Raw genomic sequence first — 24,823 nt, forward strand, 5'->3', positions numbered from 1 at the left:
CTCACTCCACAGCCTAACCCTGAAGCATGCAGCTACCCACAGGGCCAAGCTCAGCTTTAACAAGGATCCAACTAAAACATCAAATAGAAAAGCCTTGAGCTCAGACCCTGAGCTGTTGTTGGAGACGGCACATATAACATGGCTACCAAAATAGAAGGAAAGACCCCCCAAACAGCATAGGAATTCACAGCACCAGGCAGGTGGATGGGGATTGCACACTGGGCTGGATTTACACCCTCAGAACAGCCCAGGGTACACGGCAAATATTATTCAGGCCCTAATTACACCCAGAAAACCACCACAACAAAAACAATAAAACACAGCAGAGAGACAGGAGCACAACTGAGATAATAGCTCTCCCCACCAAAGCAGGCAGCTAAGCCACCATCACCCAGCTATCACCTGTCCTCTTTTTCTCATGGATAGAGCAGCCAGACCTCCCCAAATCCCTGCTCCCCCTGGAAACTCAAAGCCTCAGAGGATGCAAGAAATAAGGACCATATTCACACAGCACCAAAGCAGTCCCTATCCATGAAGGGCCTTCACCAGTGAGACAAAAAATGTGGGCTTCCCAAGGTGAGAACAAACTACAGAGCACCAGAAGACATCCCACAAACTTTTCAAGGAGTAGAAAACACATTGAAAAACATCCATATTTTACCAGCCTTTGGTGAGCCACGAGCGCTTGCAGCTGCTGATAGGACCTCACTCAGTACATGGTGACATGCTCCCCTCAAAGCCTTGCAGACTGGAGAAGACCTCACCCCTTGCCCAGCTGCCTCCCTAAAAGCAACGCCTCTCTGCAGGCAGCTGATTTAAAGACTCCCTCAGCGCCAATTGGAGGGTCCTGCCCCAAAATGCACCCTGGGAAATGAAGTTTTAGCTCAACAACTGAATTCAAGGAGAAGCCCTAGCCAGCATCTTTTTAATAAGGGTACCTGCTGGGGGAAAATACTTTATGCTGCTTGTTGGGTTAGACTAAACACATTAAAATCAGCTTAGGGAAGTCTACCTTCCAGCAGATAACCCCTCTTCAATTATTTTATTACGTTAGTTCCCCAAACCTAGCCTTTCTTAGGTGTCCATCAGAGCCTTACTGTTGGAGTTAGAAAGGTCTTTGAGCCAAGATACTTGGTGTAGAAGGCCAATATCCTACAGAGTGTTGCATACTACTGCCTGTAACCCTTGCACTAAGCACTCACCCCCTCCCCCTCCTCTCCAGCCCTATTAATGCACGTTAGTCTATTGCTTTCACCTGGCCATCAAGCACCTTGTCACAGCTGAGCCTCAAAATGACCTCAACCACCCTCAACCTGGTGTAAGCAACACTGCTGGAAAGGGTCTAGTGCAAAGGGGCCACAGGGACTTTGCAGAGCAAAGCTTTCCCCTAAAATATTGGGTTTGGGGGCAAAAAAAGGCATTGCCCCATGTTGAAATCCCTGGCCAGGGTAAGTAGCGGGGCCACACGTTCCCCTGTGAAGATGCTGCCTGGTTCATGGCCAGGAGTGGAAACGCTCAGAGGCAGGGCTGGCTCTAGGCAAGCCCCTTTGATCCCTGTTGTGCCACCCGGGGAAAAAACATCCAAGCCACCTTTCTTGCTGGATGAGTAAAAGTTGTCAAGGAATAGGAGCCAGCCCTGGGGCAGGGAACAGGAGAGGACAACTTCATGCTGGGGCTTGTTCACTCTTGGCTGCCTTCTGTCGAGCCAGGGACTGGTGTATATTTGATTTTCTTCCATTTTTACGCTGTGACCCATATATGTTTATTCAGCTCTGATGCCTGATGAAGGTTTCTCCTAAGCCCTCTATGCTGGTTGGGATGCCCATGATGGGAAATGATGGAGTTCACACAGTGGGGTGAGGTGAGAGAAAGCTGTCCTAGCCTAGACCACCTCCAGTTCGCTTATCCATCCTACCTAAGCACAACCTGGGTTAAACTTCTTAATAATTGACAGGAGTTGTATGTATTTTTATATATTTTTCCTTTGCAGATGCTCTTCGCAGTGGGGGAGACAGGAGCAGGATGGCTCCACCCAGGGCTCTGCAGTGGGGAAACGGGGACCGCTCATCCTTTGGGAAAACCAGACTGCAAAGGGGGTCCCTGTGCGGTTTAGTGACGATATCCTGCGAGCTGCCGATCGTAATCGGGCTGAAGGCAGCTCCCTCGTCAGCAGAGGAATAGACGCCTCTCCCTACACGTTCCCTGGTGTGCAGACAGTTGCAGCCACACGGTTAAAATGCTTTCCCTTGCAAACCACTCCAGTATTTATATATATACATATAAAAAATATATAAATATAAATATAATTTGGAAAAGCATTGCTGCCATTACAGATTAAACAGTAATTCCACTTTTCTAGTCCAGCGGCTCCTTTCAGATTAGGAAGTCCAGGAGGGAGAGAAAAGCCCTTCCTAACGTACTCCCTTCCCTGGGATGGCACACTCCTTGAAACCCTGAGAAGGAAAAATTGGCTGGGAAAGGTGGAAATGGTTGAATATATTCAGCTATAAAATAAATTCATGCAATATGAAAGGTTTAATGTATGCCAGGCTAATTCCCCTCCGCCCCCTTGTTAAACAGCCGAATCTGCACGGGACTCCCCGTGCCCTATTGAATCCATGCACAGCTTGGGAATTGGATTTTTCCAACCCCTGGACACTTTTCTGAAAAATTTTGCTGGACTTAATGCTGTTGCCTAGTCCGGCTCTTATTTTACGAGCATGATTGAGAGGAAAACCCTCCTGTGGTTCAACAGTATAGCTCAGTGGGGGGGGGTGGTGGGGAAAGGGTATGATTTGCCTGTATCTGGCTGGAAAAGGTAAAAAATAAATTTGATTTTATTTCTTCATTAATTTTTGCATTGCGTTTTCTACGATACTGAGTTTTGTGCAGGAGTGGAGTCGAAAGGCTATAGCAAGGCAAGGGTATGGCATTCCCAGATGTTGCAGAGTCGCTCCAGCAGCTGTGCGAGCTGCGGTGTCACCACCCAGATGTTTGGGTTTTTTTGAGGGGGGGGAGTGGGATGCAGACCAGGAGCCACACGCAGGGGAGCACCCGGGACCCAGCGCTGGGGCAGAAGGCAGCCGGAGCTGGGTGTGTGTGGGGGTGCACGATGGGTGCCGCCTTGTGGCGCTCCCACCCCCTCCACAGCAGCCCAGGTGTTGCGGGAGGGGCGGGGGGGGGGGGAGCCCGGGGCTTGCACGGGTTGAATTATGGGGGGGCGCCCAGATGTGGCCGGGGTAGGGGCGTGTGCGCGGTTCTAAGTGGGGTCGTCCAGATGTAGCAGGGATGGGAGCGGCCGCGCGCCCAGCTGTGCTCATGGGAGGGGCGAGAGGCCCCGCCCCCCGTGACGTCACCGGCGTTCTAATTCCCACCGTTGCCACGGGCGACAGACCCTCCGCCCCTCCCCTCCCCGCGCCGCTCCGTTCCTCCCCCGCCGCTACTTCCTGTCTCGCGCTCCCATTGGCCAGCGCCGCCGCCGATCCGTGCCATCCCTCTTTCCCATTGGTCGAAGCCTGGCTCCGCCCCGCCCCACCACCCTGCTTATGCCCGGCGCCGCGGTCGTTCTCGGCCGGCAGCGCCCAACGGCGGGGCCGAGTTGGGGAGAGGGGCGGCCCGGTCTGCCGGGGCTTGCTCCGGTAAGTGGGGGTGGGTTGGTAGAGCTGTGGGGTTTGCCCTCCCCCCCCAGTTGAGGCATCTCTCTGAGTCAGTTCGAGGGTGTTGGGGGTCTGTGGGGTTTACCCCCGTCCTCCGGGGTGGCAGGCTGTTGGGTGCGAGGGGGGGGCCGCAGCAGGCGGGGGCTAGTGGGTGTTGAAGCCCCCAGCCAGGCCAGAGCTGGGCTCAGGAGCCCCTGGGGGCTGGCAGGGTGTGGGGCTAGGCCAGGAGAAGTGGAGCGGCCCCAGGTGGGGACACCAAGCCCCAGAGCCAGCCGGTGAGGTCAGGCAGGAGCCTCCAGTGCGGGCCCATCCCCCACCCCACCTGTGGATGCGGCGTCCCTGGAGATGATGCCCCCTGAGGAGGAGAGCTTGGATGGTGGCGGGGACAGGGATGGTGGCCTCGTCCTCCTGCAAGGCCTGAAGAGCGGCAGCACCCGGAAGGTGAGGCACGGCCATGGGGTGCTGTGGGGGGGTGCAGGGTGGCAAAGCACCCAGCTGATGCTCTGTGGGGATGGTGGTCCGTGTGGGTGGGGGTGCAGGTCTGTCCTGGCCATCAGGTGGTGCTGGGTGCGTTGGGGCACAGCAAGGACCTGGTTGAGGAAGGGCTTGATGGGCAAATGAAATGTGGCAAGTAGCTCATCCCTAAGCAGACCTACACAACTATCTCATGGCTCATCATTCTTCAGTGCCACTCCTTTATCACATCTTCCTCCACTGGCTCAGTCTGCAAGCTTCCCAGCAGCTACTTTTAACCAAAATCTCCTGGATTTTGGCTTTTTCTCCTTCCTGCACTGCCTGTCCCTCCTGTTGTTGTCAGAGGTACCTGGCAGGGTGTTGCTCACTGAGTTTCTTCTCCAGGTGCTGTCCATAAGGAAAGTCGGTACAACAGCAGCCTGGCCATGCCTGTGAGATGGGGCCAGTAGCTCCGCTGGCATCACTTCTTTAATTAGTAACAGCAGGGTGAAACCAGTGGGGCTTGTCCTCAGGCTGCCACTGTCCCAGCTGCTCAGCTTTCCATGCTGTCCCTTGGGTATCAGTGCATGCATGTTCCTGGGGTCAAGTGTTGCTTTTCACAGGAAAAGATGAGTAAACATGAGTTTTTGGGGCTGTTTAAGTGTGCCTCCCGTTAGGTTTGTCCCCTGGGAGCCAGCTTTACAAACCTGCTGTGAGTTTGCCCTGTAATCTGAGCTCTTCTCACAAGTATGTAATTTTCAAAACTTGCTCTTCAGCAGAGCACTGCATTTCTGCAGCCCTTTGGCAAAAAACCCACAAACCCAAACACCCCAAAACCCAGCAGTCAAAAAAGCAGAACTCATCCAGGCTCTCTTTAGAGGTGTTTTTTTCCTGAATGAGAGCTGAGATTGCAGCCCTGGCTGAACAAGGATCAATCTGATCTTGAGTCACTTGAGCCTGGCCTCTGACTGCAGCTAAAGAGGTTGCAACCTTAAACCAGGTTGGAGTTTACTCAGGGTCTTGTCTAAATAGCAGGTGCTGCTTGTAAAGGAAGATTAGCTGGAGTTCTCTTCTGCTTTATATGAACATAAAGTTTATATATTTTATGGATGAGCTGTTCCCTTATATAAGCAATTGGTTTACCCTGTCTGATGGATCTCTAGCACAGAGAATAACATAGGAAAATATTGCAAAACTTTTGGCGGGGGGGGGAGGGGAGGCTGGCAGGGGATATGTAGCATCTGTCATAACATGGTTATTTTTTAATTAAAAAAAGCACCTGATTAGACTTCCTATTAATGATATCAGTTTTTAATTTAAAAGAAACTATCAATATAGCATTCTAGTTGTGGGTTTGGTTTTGTGTTTTTGGTTTGTGGTTTTTTTTTTTACCCCGAGAGCATCAGGGGCTGTGGATGGGACCACTGTATGTTTGCTCCCTCGCAGGGGATCCTGAATGCTGCTGCAATAGTGATTCTTTATTATTTTTTTTTGCCAAGGTTCATGTACCGGGGCTGAAGATTTAATACATCTGTTTCCTGCTGGCACCCTGCCCCAGCTTTCATGATGCCCTATGCCTCCCCCAGCTCCCTGGAGCAGTTTCACACTACTAAAATTCAAGCTATAGATGCAGGTTTTGCTGCTTAAAACCCCCAATCCCCCATATTTTTATTTCTCACCCCCCCCATTTTATTTTTCCTTCCTCTTACTGAGTGCATTAGCCAGCAGCGAGGGCACTTCGCTGGGAAATTTAAAACCTTAATCCTCCACTCATTTGTTAAAAGGCTGTGTGATGTAACCATATTCTCAATAAAAGGTTTTAGAGGTTTTAGCTGGTAATGTCTCCCACAGAAAAACAGCTTGCAGCCGGAGTGCTTCATGAGATTAGTTTCATGATAGGGACTTTATATATAAATAGATGTTCAGGGAGCAAAAACGTTTGTTGTGACCTACTGGTTGTCTTCCAGTAACAGCCTATATTACTTTCTGAAATGCCCTTGTTTGGGAGGAGAAGGAAATTGTTGATAATCTTTTATGAAGGAGAATGTTAAAGCCTGCTTTTGTGTGTGGGGTAGTTCTCCAGCTTTTGTTTTGCTCTCTATCCCACAGGCTAATGCAGCTAAACGAGGGTCACTTGGCCACTTGTCCTGTGCTGGCCTGACTCAAACTTGTAGGTTGCGAAGAGGAATAATAATCCCAGTCGACAGCTCTGATTCTATCAAAATAGCTTATAGACCAGCATGGTTCTGGAAATAAAACGGGTGCTGAGAGCTTGATGTTCCAGTTACCTTATTTCTACAGTGATTTTTTTTTTCCAGGTGCTGGATCATCTGTGCACTGGGAAACATCCCTTTTTGGGGACAAAGCTGTGTTAGGAAATACTGAGCCTGAGTGTGGATGAAAATAGGCACTTGCTTTTTTTTTTTGAGTGGGAGGTGTAAACATTTACCAGGTAAAACCTGCAGGGCTGAGGTTGTACCTAGAGACCATGTACTCAATGCATAGAGTTGGGACCATGGATCAAGGGTATCTCTGTTAACAGCAGCGTCAGCGCTTCCTAGAGCTGTGGAAATTGTTGTAATCTTCATCTGTTCTTTGTTCTGGTGCAAGAATTTTGCTCTAGCTTTTACTATTGAGAAAATCTTGATATTCTGGTGCATGCCTTGATGCAGACTTGAGTGGCTAAACACAGCTTGGACTTGACCAGCTTTTATGCAGTTGCCCACCTCTGCTTGAATTGTGCTTGATGGTTGGTCCTTGACCCTCCCAAGCACTGATCTTTGGCTCTTCATTCACCATCCCTGCTGGGGTTGAAGGCTTCCTGGGTGCAAGCCATATGATTTCCTTGCACTTTAGCACCTCATGCTCCTTAGTGTGCTGTTTTCTTTCATTGCATTGTGAGTGTAGACGGGTAGTGCTGGAAAGGTTGGTTGGTCCCTGACTTGGTGCAGGAGCTCATCACCCAGAACCCACTTAGCAGAGAGCTCTGAAGACTGGGTGCCTTTAGGGTTAACAAGAAACCGTATCTAGCACTGGTGTGGATTTTAACAGTGCTTGTGAATCCTGGTCCTACCTAGAGGAATTCTCCTCTGAATGAGAAAACAGTTTGCAGATGAGATCAGTCCTGATGTCCAAATGTTGCTGTGGCTCTGTCTGCAAGTGTGGCCCTTGTGGCTATCAGGTGTCAAACTGAGATCTTGGGCTTCTCTTGTAGCCTTGCTTGGCTTTGTCTTTGGCTTCAGAGGATTTTTATTATTTATTCTGTCAGTTCTCTCTGTGCATGGAAGCAGCACCTGGGGTGTCTTTTCTGGGAACTGCTGGGGTAGGAGGAGATGAAGTGGAGGTGAGAGACATAGGGAGCCAGGCTCCAGCAGAGCTCCTGCCACTTCCTCTTGAGGAGTGTATTTATGCCCTGATCAACCAACGCCAGCAACTGATTGCTGTGAGGAGGGAACAAGGCAGCACTGGAGAGGTCAGATGAGAGAAATCCCAATGGGTTGTCCAACAGAAGGCTTGAACAATGTCATCTTCCTTCCCTGGGAAAGCGTTAAATAGTAGTACTTTTGATGTCTTTTGACTCCCTTCCCTTAAAAAGCAGTAAGCTGTCAATTCCCTAGGAGGCATAACATAAAATTAAAACAAAATTATCCTTAAGGCTTTACGGAACATACGCAGCAGTCTGGGCACCTTTGCCAAATGCAGCTGGGCTACACTTAACATGTTCGTGGTGTCCACCATCCTCCAAGTTGGTCTGAGCAGTAAAAGCTGTGATGGGCCTAATCCTGCCATGAGACCTCAGCTATATCCATGAGCTCTGGTTGTCTGGTATCTAGCACATCGCTGTGTTGTGAGACTGGGTCTGAGCCTGTGTTGTCTGACACGAGGTACCAGGACTGCGGTGCAGATGTGCTGCTGTGAATGGTCTTAATGACAAATCTTGGGACAGATAACCTGCTGTGGTGGAAATAAAGTTATACCCTCACTGAGAAAGAGGGAATTGTGTGTAAAAATGCCTGACTGTCCAAAGCAGCAGCTCATCTCTTACATATTGCATTGCCTGGCACCAGGAGTCTGCGTGTTTGTATATGCACATGGCAGTGATGCAGGGCTGGCTGGTGCCCTGTTCCCTTTGCAACTTTCTCCTTGAACTTCCCTGTACTTGGATGTGAAGGTTGTCTCCTTGGTGGTGAGGCTGCCTGTAGAGCCTATGTCAGCACCAGGTGATGATTCATCTCACCACTGCCGTATTATGGGTGTCTCCAGTCTCTGTGTAAATTAAACTTCTTTCGTTTCTCCTGCTATTCTGTGGGCACTTTCCAGCTGCTTTAATTGGCAGGAGTTCTGGTGACTGTTTTGTGGCTAAAGCTGGTCTTGGAGATGACGCAGCTTGGTCTGTGCTTCAGCAGGTGGGCTGTGGAGCCCCTCCTGTGATCCAGCCAAGCCCTGCAAGTATATAGGAGCTTTTGCTGCAATGCCCATTGAGGCTATAATTTAACTCCCAGCTACAGACCCCTTTCTCATTTCTCTGAAGAGAGCTATGTCTGGCTCCTGCCAGCACGCTCCTGGTCTATGCCTATTCCTCTGGGCAGGGATGCAGGAGCCCCTTAAGCAATTGGATCTGCATCTCTGTTTCTCTCTTGCTTATGGCTTTACCAGCATGTTCTAGGATTGTGTTTTCCCTTGTCACAGTAACAGCTCACAGTCATCCTTAGATTGCTTCATACACTTAAGTTTTGCTTTTGCTCAGTTGCTGGAAGCAACTGCAGTTCCAGCAGAAACCAAAGAGCAGAAATCAGTCCCTTTATGCATGGCTTTGCCCTTTGGACTTGCTGGCATACACCTCTCCTGACAGGTGATTAGGTTTTTCTGTCACTAGGGCTGGGAGGCAGTGGCCTTGTTTTTTTGGCACCAGGGTCACAAATAATGGTATAGGTGTGCCTTGTCACCCAAGACATAGCCAGGCTTCATTTCCTGGAGATGTGAAGTGCAAAGTACACTTGGTGATCATCTCTAAACACTTGCTGCCTGAGGACTTGCTTATAGAAGGAAATGTAACCATGTAATTGCCCTATTTAACACCACAGATGGGTGCTCTTGAACTGGAAGAGGTGTTGGGGAGCTGGCACCACCATTACGTCATTGTGTTCTCTGCGAAGATAGACTTTGAGTTGGCAGAAGCCTTGACATCCCTTAAAGGGGATCTGTTTGTCTTGGCCTCCTCTGGAAAGGGTCTTCTGGCCTTTTCCCTTTTCTTCCTTATGTGGAAGCATTGGCTGAGCACTTTCTGTAACTCTGTCATCTGCCTGTGCAGAGGGTTGAACACAATGTTATTTGGCAAATGTCTTTGAGCATAAAATGGCCTTGCTACAGTAATACTGGCTGTAATCCTGCTTTGTCAGAGGCAGTAAACTTCAGAACCGGACACAACTCGTATAACTTAATGATGCACACCTCATTCATTTTTATGGCTTTCTTAACATATGCTGTCCTCTGTGTACATACAAGTTGTGCTGTTCCCTGTCTGCTGCACAATTTATGGCCCCTTACTGGAAGACTTAGGTCCTTGCTTTCCTTTTGTAAAAGCTTTAAACTAGGAAGGTTAAGAAATCTCATGTTTGACCTGCCAGCTCCTTAAGCACCCAACTCTACTCTTCCGCTGATTTCCCTATGCGCACCCCAAAGCCCAAGAGGCTGTTGAAATAACACCTCTTTCTTCTTTGAGGTCAGCTCTCAATGGGTTGACCTCAAAAGCTTGTGCAAAGAAGAATTAAGCAAGGAAGATGCCTTTTAAAAATGAACACTAGGTTTTGGTGGGGCTTTTTCCCTTCGCACCCCCTACGTAAGGCATGCTTATATCCGTCACCACTTTAGAAACTCTGTGCTGTAGTTTTTAGCTTTTGAGTGCAACTTGGAGAGTATGGGTACAGGCAAAGTGTTGGCTTCTTTTAAACATAAGCTGTTGGAGGATGGGCATGCTTGCCTCTTGACTCCATCTCCCCTGTCTACCTTTTGATTTAAATATGGCTCTTTTTTGCTTGTGGTGGTGTTTACTTTCATATGTAAGTTAGCCTTGGCTAAGCATGTTATTCTGGAGCTGAATTTTCTTCTTGCTCCTATATTTGTGAAATAACATCATTTCTGCAATGCTTCAGGAGCAGGTGCAGCCTAGGCTTGATTGTTCCCCATGGTGGCCTTGGCATTGGTCCATGGCAGCCAGGGATGATGCTTTGGGACTGATGGCAGATCTTCTTTTGGAGAGATATGCTGCAGTCCCATGGGTTACTGCACTTCCCCAACTTCATAAGGGGTGAGTAGCAAAGCAAGGTGTGGGGAGAACACATGAAGTCCCTAAGGGCAGCAAGTCTCAAGATCCTGACTTGACATCCTCACCAGGCTTTGGTATTACATTAGGTGCTCTAATACCTGACTTTCTGGTACCTTTTTGCTGTTGGCTTAGGAGCCTGCATGGGAATTGATAACTATCTCATTAAATCAGATTGAGAAAACACTGTTCAGAATGGGGTGGGGGCAGGGGGGAACCTTGCAGCTTTACAGATGGCTTAGTGTCTCTTAGAGGAAGATGTTTAGGCAAATCCAAATGCCATGACTGCCTGGATGTTGTCAAATCGTGTTTGGTCCCCAGCTACCTCAGGGCTTGCAAGTGTTCCTGGAAGGTAGCTCCTCTTGTGGCCCTGAAGAAAGATGAGGTGATTAACAGTTATCAAAGCTGCTCTGTTTGCATGCTTGAGAGGGTTCGTGTTCATCAGCTTTGACGCTGGTGGTGCCTTGAATTTTGCCTCTTGGTGTTGTCTGAAGCTAGGCATGGGAGAAGTGGGGAGCCGCCAAGTCAATTAAATAAACCCCAGAATTGCTTTTGCAGTGAAGAGGTTTTAACGCTGAATATCTTGAGGAGCCATCCTAGCATCTTCTCATGCCACTCTGCATCTTCTTTTCTTTCTTAATTTCTTCTTGTCTTGTCATCCAACAAGGCAGTATTCATGGACCTTCTCTATGGCTTTAGATAGTCTTTCCATCCATGTGCCTCTTCCATCATGTCTTACCTGCAGCTTCCTCTGGCCTCCTGCCCATGTATTCAGGTAGTCTTTGCCACCTGCTGCCCCTGCTCCCTGCCCCCCCCCCCCCAAAAAAAACCCACCCAAAACCAACAAAAAAACACCACCCCAAAACAAAAAAAAACCCAACAAACCAAACAAAAAAACCCAAACAACCCAACAAACTCTTCAAATCCTCTGACTGCTTTCAAGCAAACCTTTGCAGGAAGTGTGAAGGTCTCAAAGGTGATGAAAGCTCCTGTAGGAAGAGCTGGAGGCAGAGAAAAGGTGCTTTCCACCTCCAACAGTTGCTACCAGGGTTGTTGAGTTTTGGACAGATTTTTGTGGCTCTGGAGGCAGAAAGAGGGGGCCTCGATCCTGCTTGCTTACATGTATTTGGACATATTTGCATAAGCATTTGGCTCACATGTCTCTCGAGCTGACAAGCACACACAGCTTTTGTCTGTAAACCTGAGAGGCTGTTGAAATTTTAATAAGCTCCATTTTTTTCTTTACTGCTCCTTCTCCTTCCTTAAGCTTTAACTCCCATGTGTAGGTTAATGTCCTGCACTGTATGAAGAAACATCATTGAAGGCACAATGTTTGTAATCAGCCTTCAATAAAAGAAATACTTGTGTAGTACCTTAAACTACATCTACACAAGAAGCTCCTTTCTAAACAAGAATTTGATGCTGTCGTCTTTGCTTTGAGAGCCTCTGGGTGCTCAGATTTGAGTAGTGCAGATGTGGTTGGGTTGGGTTTTTTTTCAAGGACCGTTTACAGTGATGACCCATCTCTTTCTTGCTAGAGAAAACCTGGCATGGTCCCTTCTTGGGCGTCAAGGTGTGGGATTCCTTATCCTTTCCCTTTTTCTTCCAACTTCTGGATTTTTTCCCTGGCAAGCCAACAATGTGTGCAGGATGGGTGTGTTGCCCCAGGACAAATCCAGAAGCGGCGCTTCTGGATCAGCCTTTCATGTATTTGCTCCTGAGTGTCTCAGACACAAGATTTGTGCAGCTGTTGGAGTGTTTTCATTAACATCCCACTTAATTGCATTTCCAGAATAGTCAGTCTCATGCTTCCAGCTTCTTCCTTCAGTAATTTAAACAAATTATGGATTACTGTAAAGCACTAAGCCTGCAGATTTACGGACCAGATGAAGTGACCCTGATTCCTCAGTCTCCAATGTACCAATTAAGACCTCAAATCTTTCACTTAAATGAAAATGCTAATGTTAATCCCAGACCCTTTTTAAAGGGGGCACCACTTAGTGGTCTTCAAATATGAGAAATTATTTTTCAGAAGGCTGAAGTCCATGAAAATGCAAAATTTTCCATTCCCTACTTGCTAATCAAAGCTAGTTGCGTACTTTTTTGAGCAAGGATTTTTTTTCTTTTGTTGTAAGTCTAAAGGTTGTTGCTTAAAAATTAGACTTGAGTTGCAAGGAGAAACTTCCTTTGTGTCTCTCTAGGCTAGTGCTAAATGCAAACAGAGGAAAAAAAAAAAGGGTTTTTTTTCCCATTCGTACTGCCTCAGAAAAATGAAATAATCTGCTAGAAGCAAATTTTCCCAGAGTAACACTGGGACTCTACAGTGTCCTCTGAAGAGGTAACCAAGTGTTGCCGTGGCTTGTTGGATTTGAGACTTTTGTGACCCATCTTGGAGGATGAGGTGATACCTGGTGAAGCCCACAGATCTCTACATGGATGAAATTAGCTGAGAAGGTGTTTTGGACAGAATGAGAGCAGGCACTGTTGGAGCTCTGTAGAATCTCTTGAGTGGTGAAACCCTTTCTTGCTGTGGAGGCAAGAGGCCCACCAGTAGCAGTGGAGGGAAAGCACTGGGGAGAAGGGTAAGACTGATATGCATAGCTAACAGAGGTTTTCTAAGGGAAGCAAGAGCGTGAAATAGTGGCTTTGAGGGATTTCGTTTAGTGCTACAGTGGATCTTGATATGTTCTTGGAGGGATCTGCCTGTGCTTTGCACTGGTGTATGAAGAGCAGGCTTGGAGGGCTTCATCCTCTTAAACTACCCAACCTTGTGCCATGCCAAACAGGTGCTGTGTTGTTGTTTTGGGTTTGGTTTTTTTTATCGAGGGGTCTTTAGAGGCTCATTTCATCCATTTGAACCTCTCCTCGCACAAGGGAAATCATCTCTTCTTGGACAGAGCTTTTGTGGCCCTGGATTCGGAGACCCTCCTTGTGGCAACCTCACTGCTTTGGGCATCCCATAATAACCTCTTGCCCCTGTGAGACAGAGGGATATTGCTGTCTGTTATTTCTTGAAGTCGGAGATTAAATGTTTCCCTGTCTGCAGAAAGTCCAAGCCAAAGCCAAGGAAGGAGGCAGGGATGGAATTAATTTACTGCTTTGTACAACTCATTTCTCCACCCCCATGAACTCTTGACTTGCTGCCTGCACTCAATCCCCTAGAGCCAGCAGGAGATGTGAGCACATATAGACATAGGGTCACATCTGTTCCTGAGCTTGAGGGTTATATTGAGCTCATCTGCAGCCCCTTGGGTCTTATCTTGTGTCTGGATGGCGAGACCCTGGGAAGGAGATGCTTAGTTCCTGTTCACAGCTGTGTTTGGGAAGCCTTGCTTAGAAAATAAATCGCTGTAAGCAACATGTGGTATTAGATAGTAAACCCTTTATTTCAAACGAAATGCTGAAAGTGCCAGTTTTAATCCCAAAATGGTGGTTGTTTGCTTTTTTTTTTAATTTGTTGGTGAGACCCTGCCCCTCTCTCTCAGCAGGGCTGCGACCCCTTTGCCCAGACCCAGCGCAGCAAACTGCAGCATCGCCGGGCAAGGATTAACCAGCAGATCAACAAGGAGATGAGGATGCGAGCGGGGGCAGAAAACCTCTTCCGGTGAGTCCTGGTCCCCAGAGCATCTCTCTGGCCCAGGGATCTGGCTGGAGGTGAAAATATGGCCTTGATGTCTAGGAGGCAGGTGATGCTGGCACTCCCCTGGCTATGGTTGGGGTTTGCTCAGCCCTCTCTTGACTTTGCAGTATTCATGCTAGAAATGCCTGCCCTCCATCTGGTGCAATGCTAATGCTCTGCATTTTCATGAAAAATGATGACTTCAATGCCCTGAGAGACTGGTACAAAGCAGGATGTGAGCAGGTGGAATAACAGAAATAAATGTTTAACTAGGATTGAGTTTAGACACCTGAGCTCCTGTCTGATAACCCCAGCAAGTGGATCAAATCCAGCTTTAGTTCTAAAAATCTATAAAAAAGCACAGGCGCAGTGCTTCCACTGGAGCAGAATCTGAAAATTCAAGTATGTCTTTGCAGATGGGCACAGTCCAGTGGGTCTTCACCCTGTTGGAAGATGCATTTACGGGATGGCACCTTTGCATGGCTTTTAGATAGCAGCTGGTCCAGCCGAAATGGAACCAGTGCATTACTGTCTTCCCCAGCAGGGTGTTCATAATGCAATTGCATTATTATTTACATTTTTTTGCATGCAATTGTGTGCTCTTTTATTTTCTTGTTAACCCAAGGATGATCTTTCTTTTGTAGCTCTTGTGTGTATCTCATGTTCCTGTAGGATACTGGAACACGTGCAGGGTGGGCAGGTCTGTTAATATAAGAACATATAAGGCTTCCCTAAAATAGTTTTTTGGCGTATTTTGCCTGTTTGATATTTTCGTTTTTCCCCAATAAAATAAAATTGACATTTTACTTCTGAATGTGAATGTTTTAATATCAGTTGCATGTTCATGTTGCACCTGGAAGAAGGGAGTAATAGTTGCTCCACCAAACTATAGGAAGAAATGGTATTTTACTGGTGGGTGAGGACAGTGTGGCTTCCTAGGGGAGGCAATGTTACAACTCCCATACTCTACTGCTTCAACCAGGCTGCCGTGCCTCATCTAATTTAAAAAAGTCATGAAATCCCAATGTCTGCTGCTCCACGTGACTCCCTTTTATTATAAAAAATTAGGAGAAAATGTGCTGGCTCAGCAGAAATGTGCCCGGCTGCAGTTTTAGTGTGAACAGTGGGAATCAGAGCCACGTGCAGGGGAGTGAGCAAAAATGTGATGCAAAACACATCTTAATTATTCTGCCAGGGAAATGCACTGATGGGGCTTTTTTTCTTGTTGTTGTTGGATGAGCAGTTTGAATGTCCTTTTGTAGCAGCCAATTTTCCTCCCTCCCACAAGTCCACTTTGCAGCTGGGTAAAGTAATAATGTGGGTTTCTGGGCGCTATGGTTCTCAGAGCTTATGAAACAGGAAATCTGGGGGGGGAGGCAGGAATCAAGCTTGTGCATGAGATTAAAGGTTGGGGGGGATGGTATGTTGTAAGTCTAAAGGTTATTGCTTAAAAATTAAAGACTTGAGTTGCAAGGAGAAACTTCCTTTATGTCTCTCTAGGCTAGTGCTAAATGCAAACAGGGGGATAAAAGCTGCGGGTTGCCCAGCCTGGAGTAGTGTTTGCAGCTGAACTTGTTGGTTTCTTTGCCTCTGAAAAAGAAAAAAAAAAACCAAACCCCAAACCCAACTCTGAATGCTTTACAAAAATAATCTCCCAAACTGTTCTGTTCAGCGTATCAGTCTCCTTTCCTGGAGAGGTTGTCGTGAATGGTGTGTTGGAAAAAATGCATGTGGTGTTTGCTCAGTTAAGAGGGTTTGTTTGCTGGATAAATAAATGGGTAGAGGCAGCGGAAACCTTTTCCTTTCTTGTTCAAATACTGGTGCTGAGCAAAGCAATCTGGGAGATAAAGGTGTTGCCAACTAACCAGTTTCTTTAAAAGAAAGCAAAAAAATAGATCAGAAATCTCTTTGGTGTTAACTAAGCAAACAGCTGATAACTTCACCGAGGAGGCTGATGGAGACACATAGGCTCAGCTCTTGCTCCGGGCAGGGGCCATGAAAGCCTCGCTGCAGGTTTGCTCACAGAAACAATTGAGTGATTCCCTAAATTACCTCTCTGAGAGGTACTGTGCTCTTAATTGCTGCGTGTGGCTCTTGTACAGTGCAAACTGAGTGCCCCAATGTGACTTTGGGCTTTACAGCCTTAACCTGGTGGCAAGTCCTGGAAACACTTGCATGTGCATGCAAAATCCTGCAGAGCAAAACTGGGCTTGACTAAGTGCTATGTCCTTTCTACTGCAGAGCAGGGGTGAAAACACTGGTCAGAAACATATCGTGTGTATGTGCAAGTGTTGCCTTGGTGTTGCTGGGTTGCAAATCAGCACAAATCAGCTTTCGGTAATATAAGAAATTAAAAAATTACTGTTGCCAGCTAGGGGCAAGACAGGGAAATTCTTTAGTTCATGTTGAAGGAAAATTGTAGCAACAGTAGTGATGCACCCATGTCTTGGAGGTGTTGTGATGTGTGGAGGACTAGAATAGCAACTAAACATTGGTTTATGTGGAAAGATGATTACTGTGCTGATACCTTATGCAGAATTGCAAAAGTGCTGAAGGATGTTTAATTGGAAGCAGCCGCAGAGATCTTGGGACCTGCTGTGGTTTTGCTTTTGTTGTTTAGAATAAATAAATAAAAAAAAGCATTGGTCTTGGGAAATCCCAGCAAAGGGAACTCAGGAGAGTTGATGCTGAAGGACCAGCATCTTAAAAAGAAAACAGCATAGCTCCTTCTACTACCCTGAGCCAGGTCAGGGCAAAGCCCTGATGGGATGCTATCCACAAAAAAAAAAGTCCAAGGCAACATCCTCTGCAAAAGCTGGGGGAAAGTGGTGCCCTGGCCAAGCAGACCTTGTGCATGTGGTGTTTTTCCTGGAGCCTGATGTGATTTAGCATGAGCAGCCAAAGCCCCTTTCAGCTCTGGGTTATCTCTCCCTACTTTCCTTCAGAGCAGATAAGAGGGGTATAATCAGCCTGGGAGCTTGTCTTGCTCCAGCAGGCAGCTGAAATCAATCCTTGATGTTTACATCTCCTGACATGCATGAGCAGGGAAGGGTCCAGCTCTACCAATGGGTGAGCACCAGAAACCTCTCTTGCAGAGGGGTTGTTTGCACCCAAAATAAGTTGTGTTTTTTTTTTTGTTCCTCAGACCCAACTATAAACCACTTTTATTTGATGTGGGTGAGGGCCTTGAGTGCTCATAGCCAAATCTGAAGCTGCGCTGGAGGGTGGGTGCATGGATGGGCAAGGGGAAGGCTGCTCTGGGGCAGAAATAACAGGCTCATCTGAGCAGGGTGCAGCACTGTAATGAGTTTGCCTGGCCTTGACCTCCACGGCACAGTGATCTGGATGCTCTGAATTCCCCGATCCTAAAAGTCTGAGAGAGATGGGGTGGTTCAGGCTGGAGAAGAGAAGGCTCCAGAGAGACCTTGCAGCCTTCCAGTACCTAAAGGGCACTTACAAGAAAGACAGGGACAGGCCTTTTAGCAGGGCCTTTAGTGGTAGGACAAGGGCTAATGGCTTTAAACTAAAAGAGGGTAGATTCAGACTAGATATAAGGGAGAAATCTGTTACAATGAGGGCTGTGAGACACTGGACCTGGTTGCCCAGAGAGGTGGTAGGTGCCCCATCCCTGGAAATGTTCAAGGTCAGGTTGGGTGGGGCTCTGAGCAACCTGGTCTAGTGGGAGATGTCCCTGCCCATGGCAGAAGGTTTGGACTAGATGACCTTCAAAGCTCCTTTCCAACCCAAACCATTCTATGATCAAGTGCAGAGCAAGAAGCATGGTTCTGTGGGAAGATTTGGATAGATGCACGCGGTATTGCGCTGCTGGATAACTTAATCTCTATTGGTGCAATCAAATGGTGATAAATAAAGGCATTGATGAAATGGGAGAGGTTTGATCCCCATGGTGTTGTCTTGCAGGGCCACCAGTAACCACAAGGTCAAAGAGACTGTTGCCCTGGAGCTGAGCTACGTGAACTCCAACCTGCAGCTGCTGAAGGAGGAGCTGGAGGAGCTGAACAGCAGCATGGATGTGTACCAGAATGACAGGTACACCAGGCAGCCAAGCCAGGCGGGCAGCTGCTTGTGGTGTTGGAAGAGCAGCTTGCTTGGTTGGGATTTGATTATTAGTACTGTTGTTGTTGTTATTACTACTTTTTTGCTCTTTCTGAGAGCAAGGCAGCCTTTCAACTTGCACCCGTTGTTTTGCCTTCCTGCTCTGCAGAGGGTTTGGCCTCTGGCAGGGACCACAAGGTGGTGGCTGGAGAATAGGAGAGGACTTGGGCATGGGCTAGGCTTGCTGGAAAAAGTTTTTCATTCTGGGAACATCAGTGTTTCATTTATAGAGCTGCAAGGAGAGCTAACTCAACAGCTTTTCCTAGCAGATACTTAGATATTTGGGAATGAATGGGTACACCCTCTGGACACTGGTGTCCCAAAGCAGGAGGAATAGCAGGAATCATCTTCACTTGCATCACCCCCCTTTCCTGAGCATCCCACCGGAGCATGAGTTTTTTCCAGGAGGTAAAATAAGGTATTTCGTGGAAGAAATTGAAAGTGTGGCTTCTTAGGTGCCCAACCTTCTGCTCTGGCTGTTCTCAGAGCAGGCTACTCCCCGAATTCTTTTCACATTGAGGGTATTGGGTTATTTTTCTCTCTTTCTGAGGTTAGACCTTTTGTTAATTGAAATGCTGTGTTGCTTTGAAATGCTTACCCAGTCACCTTGATCTTGACTCACTGGTGCAATAATCCTAGCACGCTCACCAGCAGCAAACCAGTATGCCAGACTGGCTCAGCCATGCCATTTTGCTGGGTGAGAAAAGCAGAAATCCCTGAGGCAGAACATACCGGGGATGCTGCAGCAACGTGGGAGCCAATGCCTCTCCTTGCCTTCCTGAGATGGATGGGTGGATGACACCAAGCAGAGTGGTGCGGTTGCCATGCCTGAGGGATGGGATGCTATCCAGAGGGACCTGAAAAGCTGGAGAAGTGGGCCCATGTGAACCTCATGAGATTCAGCAAGGCCAAGTGCAAAGCCCTGTGCTTGGGTCAGGGCAACCCCTGGTATCAATACAGGCTGGGGGATGAAGGGATCGAGAGCAACCCTGTGGAGAAGGACTTGAGGGTACTGGTGGAGAAGCTGGACACGAGCTGGCAATGTGAGCTTACAGCCCAGAAAGCCAGTTGTGTCCTGGGCTGCATCCTGAGCAGCGTGGCCAGCAGGGTGAGGGAGGAGATTCTGCCCTTCTGCTTCACTCTGGGAGTGTTCCCCCGTGGAGCACTGCATTGGAGCATGTCCCGTCCTTGAACTTTGGGGTCCTCAACACGAAGACAGACAGTGACCTGTTGGAGTGGGGCCAGAGGAGGCCACGGAAGGGCTGGAGCACCTCTCCTGTGAAGAAATGCTGAAAGAGTTGGGGATTGTTCAGGCTGGAGAAGAGAAGGCTCAGGGGATACCTTCTTGCAGCCTTTCAATACTTAAAGGGGCTTATAAGAAAGATGGGGACAGACTCTTCAGCAGGGCCTGTAGTGATAGAACAAGGGGTGATGGTTTTCAAGTAAAAGATGGTAGATCCAGACTGGATGTGAGGAAGAATTCTGTTACAATGAGGGCTGTGAGACACTGGGCCAGGTTGCCCAGAGAAGTTGTAGAAGCCCAATCCCTGAAAACATTCAAGGCCAGGCTGGACCAGGCTCTGAGCAACCTGGTCTGGTGGGAGATGTCCCTGCCTATGGCGGGGGGGTCAGACTAGATTCTGTGGTTCTATGTCCATCCACATGCTTTTCCTAGCACATGGTTCTCCTTGAGGGAGGATTGCTGTGCTGTTGGGGGTGCACAGACATGCGAAGACCAGGAGAGCATCAGTGACTCCATCCTGTGGGTTGCTTCAATATTAAATGTCAGAGCAAGATGATGTGGGTATAGGTTTGTGGCATCCCCTATGGGGAGAAGGCTAAGGGAGCCCATATCTCCACCACCCTTGGGTGTTTGCTGCACTCAAAGGGCCTGTTACAGTCTCTGAATGTAATCCTGGGTGTTGGCCCTTCTGTGCTAGAAGTAGGGATGCGTGCAACATTTCCTGTGTTGTGTGCATCCTCCCCAAGTTTTTCCCTGTCAGGGTGGCTCGGCTTTTCCAACCTGCCACTTGTTTGCCCTGGTTTAAAAAAGAAAACAGCAGCAGCAGAAACCCCAAAACCCTGCCCAGGCCACACAAAAGCCCCTTTGTTTGCTCTAGGCATTGGATTCAAGCAGAAATCTTGTTAGGGAACGAGCAGTAATGGCTTTTCTGCACCAATTATAGCTCTTGAAGCTGTTTATTCAGTATGAACAGATGAAAATGTGGGTGCAACCTCTCTGCCCTGCTCCCCAGGTTTCTGCAACTTTCTTTGCCTCTTTGCATGCTTGGAGTAATGAGTGGTGTGCTATCAGTGGTTTCTGGAGGGTAACAAGCAGTGGCTGTTTTGCAAACCTGGGTTGGTGAAGGCTTGGTCCTGCCTGATCAGCCTTCCATCTCGCTCACTGCCAAACTTTCTTGTCTCTTTAAACGAGTCCCCTGGGAGGCCAAGTGTCCAAGGACATGATCACATGGCTCTGTGCCAGGGCTGGGGACTTCCCCGAGGGATAGCTGGGTATCAGGGAAAGCGTTTGCAGAGCTGATGTGATCTGCAGGTACCACGGCCGGTTCGTGTTCCCCATCTCTGTATACAGGAGCTGGATGATGGGTCCAGCTTTGGGGTTCTTTGCAGGGCTGTAATTTTCTGCATGCTCCAGGCTCTACTGCTTATACAGACAGCTTCTTTACTTCTTGGCAGCAGATAATTAAATTGCCTGCTAAATCCCCCAAAAGGTGGTCTTTCCTGGCTGTCATCCTGCAGCACTTCTTCCTCAGTGCTGCACAACTGCCCTGGTTTTAATGTTGAAAAACAAACCACTCCCAGCTGGGCGTTCCCAGAGTCATCATGAGCTTGTTACAATATCAAACGGGTTCTGCGATAGGAGCTATTATTAGATAACTGCTTTTCATAGAGGTAGAGAATTTCAATATCAGGTGCAGCGCTGCAGCCCAAGGAAGTCCTTGTCAGCACCAAAGCCCAGATTAGCACATAGGAAGTGGGTGAATCCATGACCTGTGCACATATCACGCCCAGTTCGCAAGGGTAATTAAAGTAATTTCGTTGCTGGAGCTTATTTTGTTACTACTAAATTTGTTATGGAGAGAAAAACAGAAGCCCATGGAATAAGGGTGATGGTTTCAGGTTATTTTCTCTGCACCTTTTCTTTTGCACTGCCATTCCCAACATCACATTGGAAAGAGCATCCTTCTGCTGTGTGTGCTTTGGTCCTGTTCTAGTTTTACCCTTTAATAGGAGCAGCACAAGCCCAGGGTAAAACGCTGCTTCATTTTAGTCCCTGACACACAGGGTCTTTCCAAGACTTTTAAACCAACCACCAAGTAGGTTGCTGTCTTCTTCCAGTGAGTCCATCAGCGTCCCCATGATCCCTTTGGGCCTGAAGGAGACAAAGGAGCTGGATTTGCTGGCACCACTGAAGGTGAGCATTGGGGATTTGCACACTTGGTGTGATTGATGGAGGGAAGGGACCAGGCACTGTGGGAGATTTTCAGCCGGTGGGTATGGTTGGGTGTCGCAGCAACTGCAAAACACCTTCTGTTTTGGAAGAACTGCAAAAAATAAATTTATGGGGAGGAGCAGGACTTAAAACATGGGGAAAGCAAGAGATGAGGGTCTGGAGATGCTGGAGAGCAAGAGCTAGGCAACGGGGAGATGGTTTTCCCTGGTGCAGCTTTCCTTGTGGTGAGAGCTGGCAAGTTGCTTGAACAGAGTCACTTAAAATCACCCTTTAAATCGTGAAAATCTGTCTTGAACCGTTGCTCAGGTTTTTCTTTTCTTGTTTCTGCATCCAGGATTTCATCAGCGAACACTATGGAGAGGAGGGCATCTTGTTTGAAAAAGAAATCAAAGAGTTCATGGAGCTGCGGCAGGTATGTGTCTCTTGATTGCAAAGTCTGGCTTTGGCTTGTCCAGAAACACTCATTGGAGGTGCCGTGTCTTGCTTTGGGGGTTCCCTCATCCTGTCTCCAAACTGCACCCTTATGCTTGTGTCTCAGGATGCGGGATTCCCACACTAGGAATTTGGTTCATAGGTTGCAAAATATTACAGACAATTCAGTAATTGTTCTCTTTCCCTGTGCTTGTCCCTGCTGACCTAGAACTGAACAATAACAGCAATAACAGTTGTTATCTATTGCCGGTTTATGAATATTAGTTCACCCCCAGCAAAGCTAAATAACTGCTCTCGCTCCAGCTAGCGCTTGGAGAAGAGGAAATATAAAGCAATCCAGTAAAGGTGAATTTTCTCCTCTCCTACAAAACAGCTCTCATAAGTAACTTCATGTTTTGCCTTGCTGCGAAGCTTTGATCCAGGAGAGCGGAAAGAAAGAAGCTTCCTCAAGCCCTTGTGAAGGGCCTGATCCTGCTCTTCAGGCTGTGGGAAAGGAGCCCTGCAAAGCCAGAAGATGGGAAAAGGCTCGTGGTTAAAATTAGGCATTAGGAGAGCTCTGACCCTCCTCACTGTGCCAGGTCAGAAGCTCAAGAACTTTTTTATTAAGAGCAAAAAATCTTATTTCTTCCCTAGCATTTCTTTCATCAGACTTTGCATGAGTTTTTCTTAAAAAACCCCATAAAATAAAATAAATATTCCAGCTTGGTTTACATGAGCATTGCCTCCAGCATGGTTACCAAGCTGCTGGCTCTGGATTTGGGTGCCCCAGCACCAAATTGGTGCCTCCCCAACCTTTTCTGTGGCTGAACTGGTGCCAGGGGGCTGCCTCCCACTGCTGCACAGCATCTCATCTACTACTGATCCGATCCTATTGATCTAATAACTCAGGTGGATTTCTCTCCCCTGGGTTGCCCAGCATGTGCAGCTCCATAAATCTGTCATTTCCCCTTCTGTTTTCCCCCTCTTCCTACCCACGTGTCTCCTCTCCCATCCCTGCAGGCGATGCGCACCCCGAGCCGCAATGAAGCTGGGCTTGAGCTCTTGATGGAGTATTACAACCAGCTGTACTTCCTTGATAGCCGTTTCTTCCCTCCCACCAAAAGCCTGGGTGTCTTCTTCCACTGGTTGGTGCAGCTTTCCCTGTCCCACCTGGGGCATCATGAGTTGGGAGGGAGTTGGGACCAACCCTCCACGAGTGGGTTCACTCCCTCTGCAGCGAAGTTGGGGCTGGTAGACAAGAGGAGTTGGGTTTGCTGTTGCCCTGGGTGGGTTAATTAAGGGAGTCAGGGGAAAGCACTTAGCCCGTGGGGTTGAGTCATGATGGAGACAGTAGCCGCAAGCCCATGCGGAGCGCTGAAAACCCTTCAGGATCCTCCTGCATCTGTGGGTGAGGACCGGGCATGGGCAGCTCTTGACTCTTCCCTTCCCCAGGTATGACTCCCTGACGGGGGTCCCATCCCACCAGCGGGCACTGGCCTTTGAGAAGGGCAGCGTGCTCTTCAACATCGGAGCCTTGCACACCCAGATCGGAGCGCGGCAGGACCGTGCATCCCTGCCGGGGCTCAACCAGGCCATCGATGCCTTTCAGAAGGCGGCCGGTACGTGGGTTCCCCCCTTCTCCAGCTTCCCGGGGGCATGCAGGCAGCATTTCCCTGGGGTGGGAATAGTCCACACCAGTGCAAGAAGGCGAGGGAGCAGTTGTGCAAAGAGGGACGAATACAGGTCATCTCCAAGGGGCCCCCAAAGTGCAAGTTGGCACTGTGCTGCTCCTATAGGTTATGAAGAGGAGCTGGGACGACCCAACAGACACCCAGAGGGCTCTCTGTTGGTACACAGCAGTAGGGGTGTCCTAGCTGGGGAGAGGAGAGATGCTGTGAGCATCTCATCTGAGGAGAGACCCTGTGAGCAGCTGAGGAAAAAAGGGACCCTGGCACTGCAGTCATCCAGGGCTTTGGAGAAGAAAGCTGTGGGCACAAGGATGGTTCAGATAGCAAGGGAGGGACCCCTGACCTGTGTACCCACCAGGTATGGTGAGATGTTTGATGTGCAAGCTGTGTTGCCAGCTCTTTTCCTCTTGCACCACTGGTGGTCCAAAAGTCTGACCCTCGTGCTTACAAGCCCAGTGGCTACCAGGAGCTTCTCCCATGTGCAGGTGCCTTTAACTACTTGAAGGAAAACTTCTCCAACGCTCCCAGCCTGGATATGAGTGCCGCCTCCTTGAACATGCTGGTGCGACTGATGGTCGCCCAGGTCCAGGAGTGTGTCTTTGAGAAGATGACCTTGCTGCGTGCCCAACATGACTTCCTTGCCCGGCTGCAGCTCGCCCAGGAGGCAGCAAGGGTGAGTACCTTGGGGAGGAGAAGACTTTGTGGGGCTGTTACCACTGGAGAGGCTCCTTCTGTGGTCAGCCATAATGCCCAGGAAAGGACAGCCTGCCATCACTGTCTCCTGATGGGTGTCCTACATCTCAACCCATGGCTTAGAAGTTTGTCTCTTGATGCCACACAGGTGGAAGATGTCTACTCGCTGGTGCACCAGACGATGACCCAAGCCCATGTGAAGGATTACGTTCCTTTCTCTTGGACCACCATGGTCCACGTCAAGTCAGAGCATTTCAAAGCCCTCTCTCACTACTTCGCTGCCATTGCTCTTTGTGACTGTCCTGGTGAGTGTAGTGCCTCAGAGGCAGCTGCTTGCTCAGATAAGTGCTGGCTGCACATGGTAGGCTGGTGTTTGGGAGGGATTGCAAA

General features: G+C 48.5%; 1 protein-coding gene across 4 annotated transcripts in view; it reads left to right on the forward strand.

The window, feature by feature from the left end:
* Positions 1-3,554: 3,554 nt before the first annotated feature.
* Positions 3,555-24,823, forward strand: part of RHPN1 (rhophilin Rho GTPase binding protein 1) — a 31,019-nt gene continuing 9,750 nt past the window's right edge. The window contains exons 1-9 of one of the 4 annotated variants that reach the window (XM_037381230.1): positions 3,555-4,097; positions 13,917-14,035; positions 17,972-18,100; positions 21,509-21,602; positions 21,976-22,053; positions 23,073-23,197; positions 23,505-23,671; positions 24,226-24,413; positions 24,582-24,738. In XM_037381230.1, coding sequence (XP_037237127.1) covers positions 4,002-4,097; positions 13,917-14,035; positions 17,972-18,100; positions 21,509-21,602; positions 21,976-22,053; positions 23,073-23,197; positions 23,505-23,671; positions 24,226-24,413; positions 24,582-24,738 — 1,153 coding nt within the window. In that variant the 5' untranslated portion in view covers positions 3,555-4,001. The remainder of the gene's footprint in view (positions 4,098-13,916; positions 14,036-17,971; positions 18,101-21,508; positions 21,603-21,975; positions 22,054-23,072; positions 23,198-23,504; positions 23,672-24,225; positions 24,414-24,581; positions 24,739-24,823) is intronic. The other 3 variants (XM_037381227.1, XM_037381229.1, XM_037381228.1) reach the window with 3 other exon arrangements.

Source organism: Falco rusticolus, chromosome 3 (assembly GCF_015220075.1).
Source record: "Falco rusticolus isolate bFalRus1 chromosome 3, bFalRus1.pri, whole genome shotgun sequence".
Taxonomy (NCBI): Eukaryota; Metazoa; Chordata; class Aves; order Falconiformes; family Falconidae; genus Falco; species Falco rusticolus.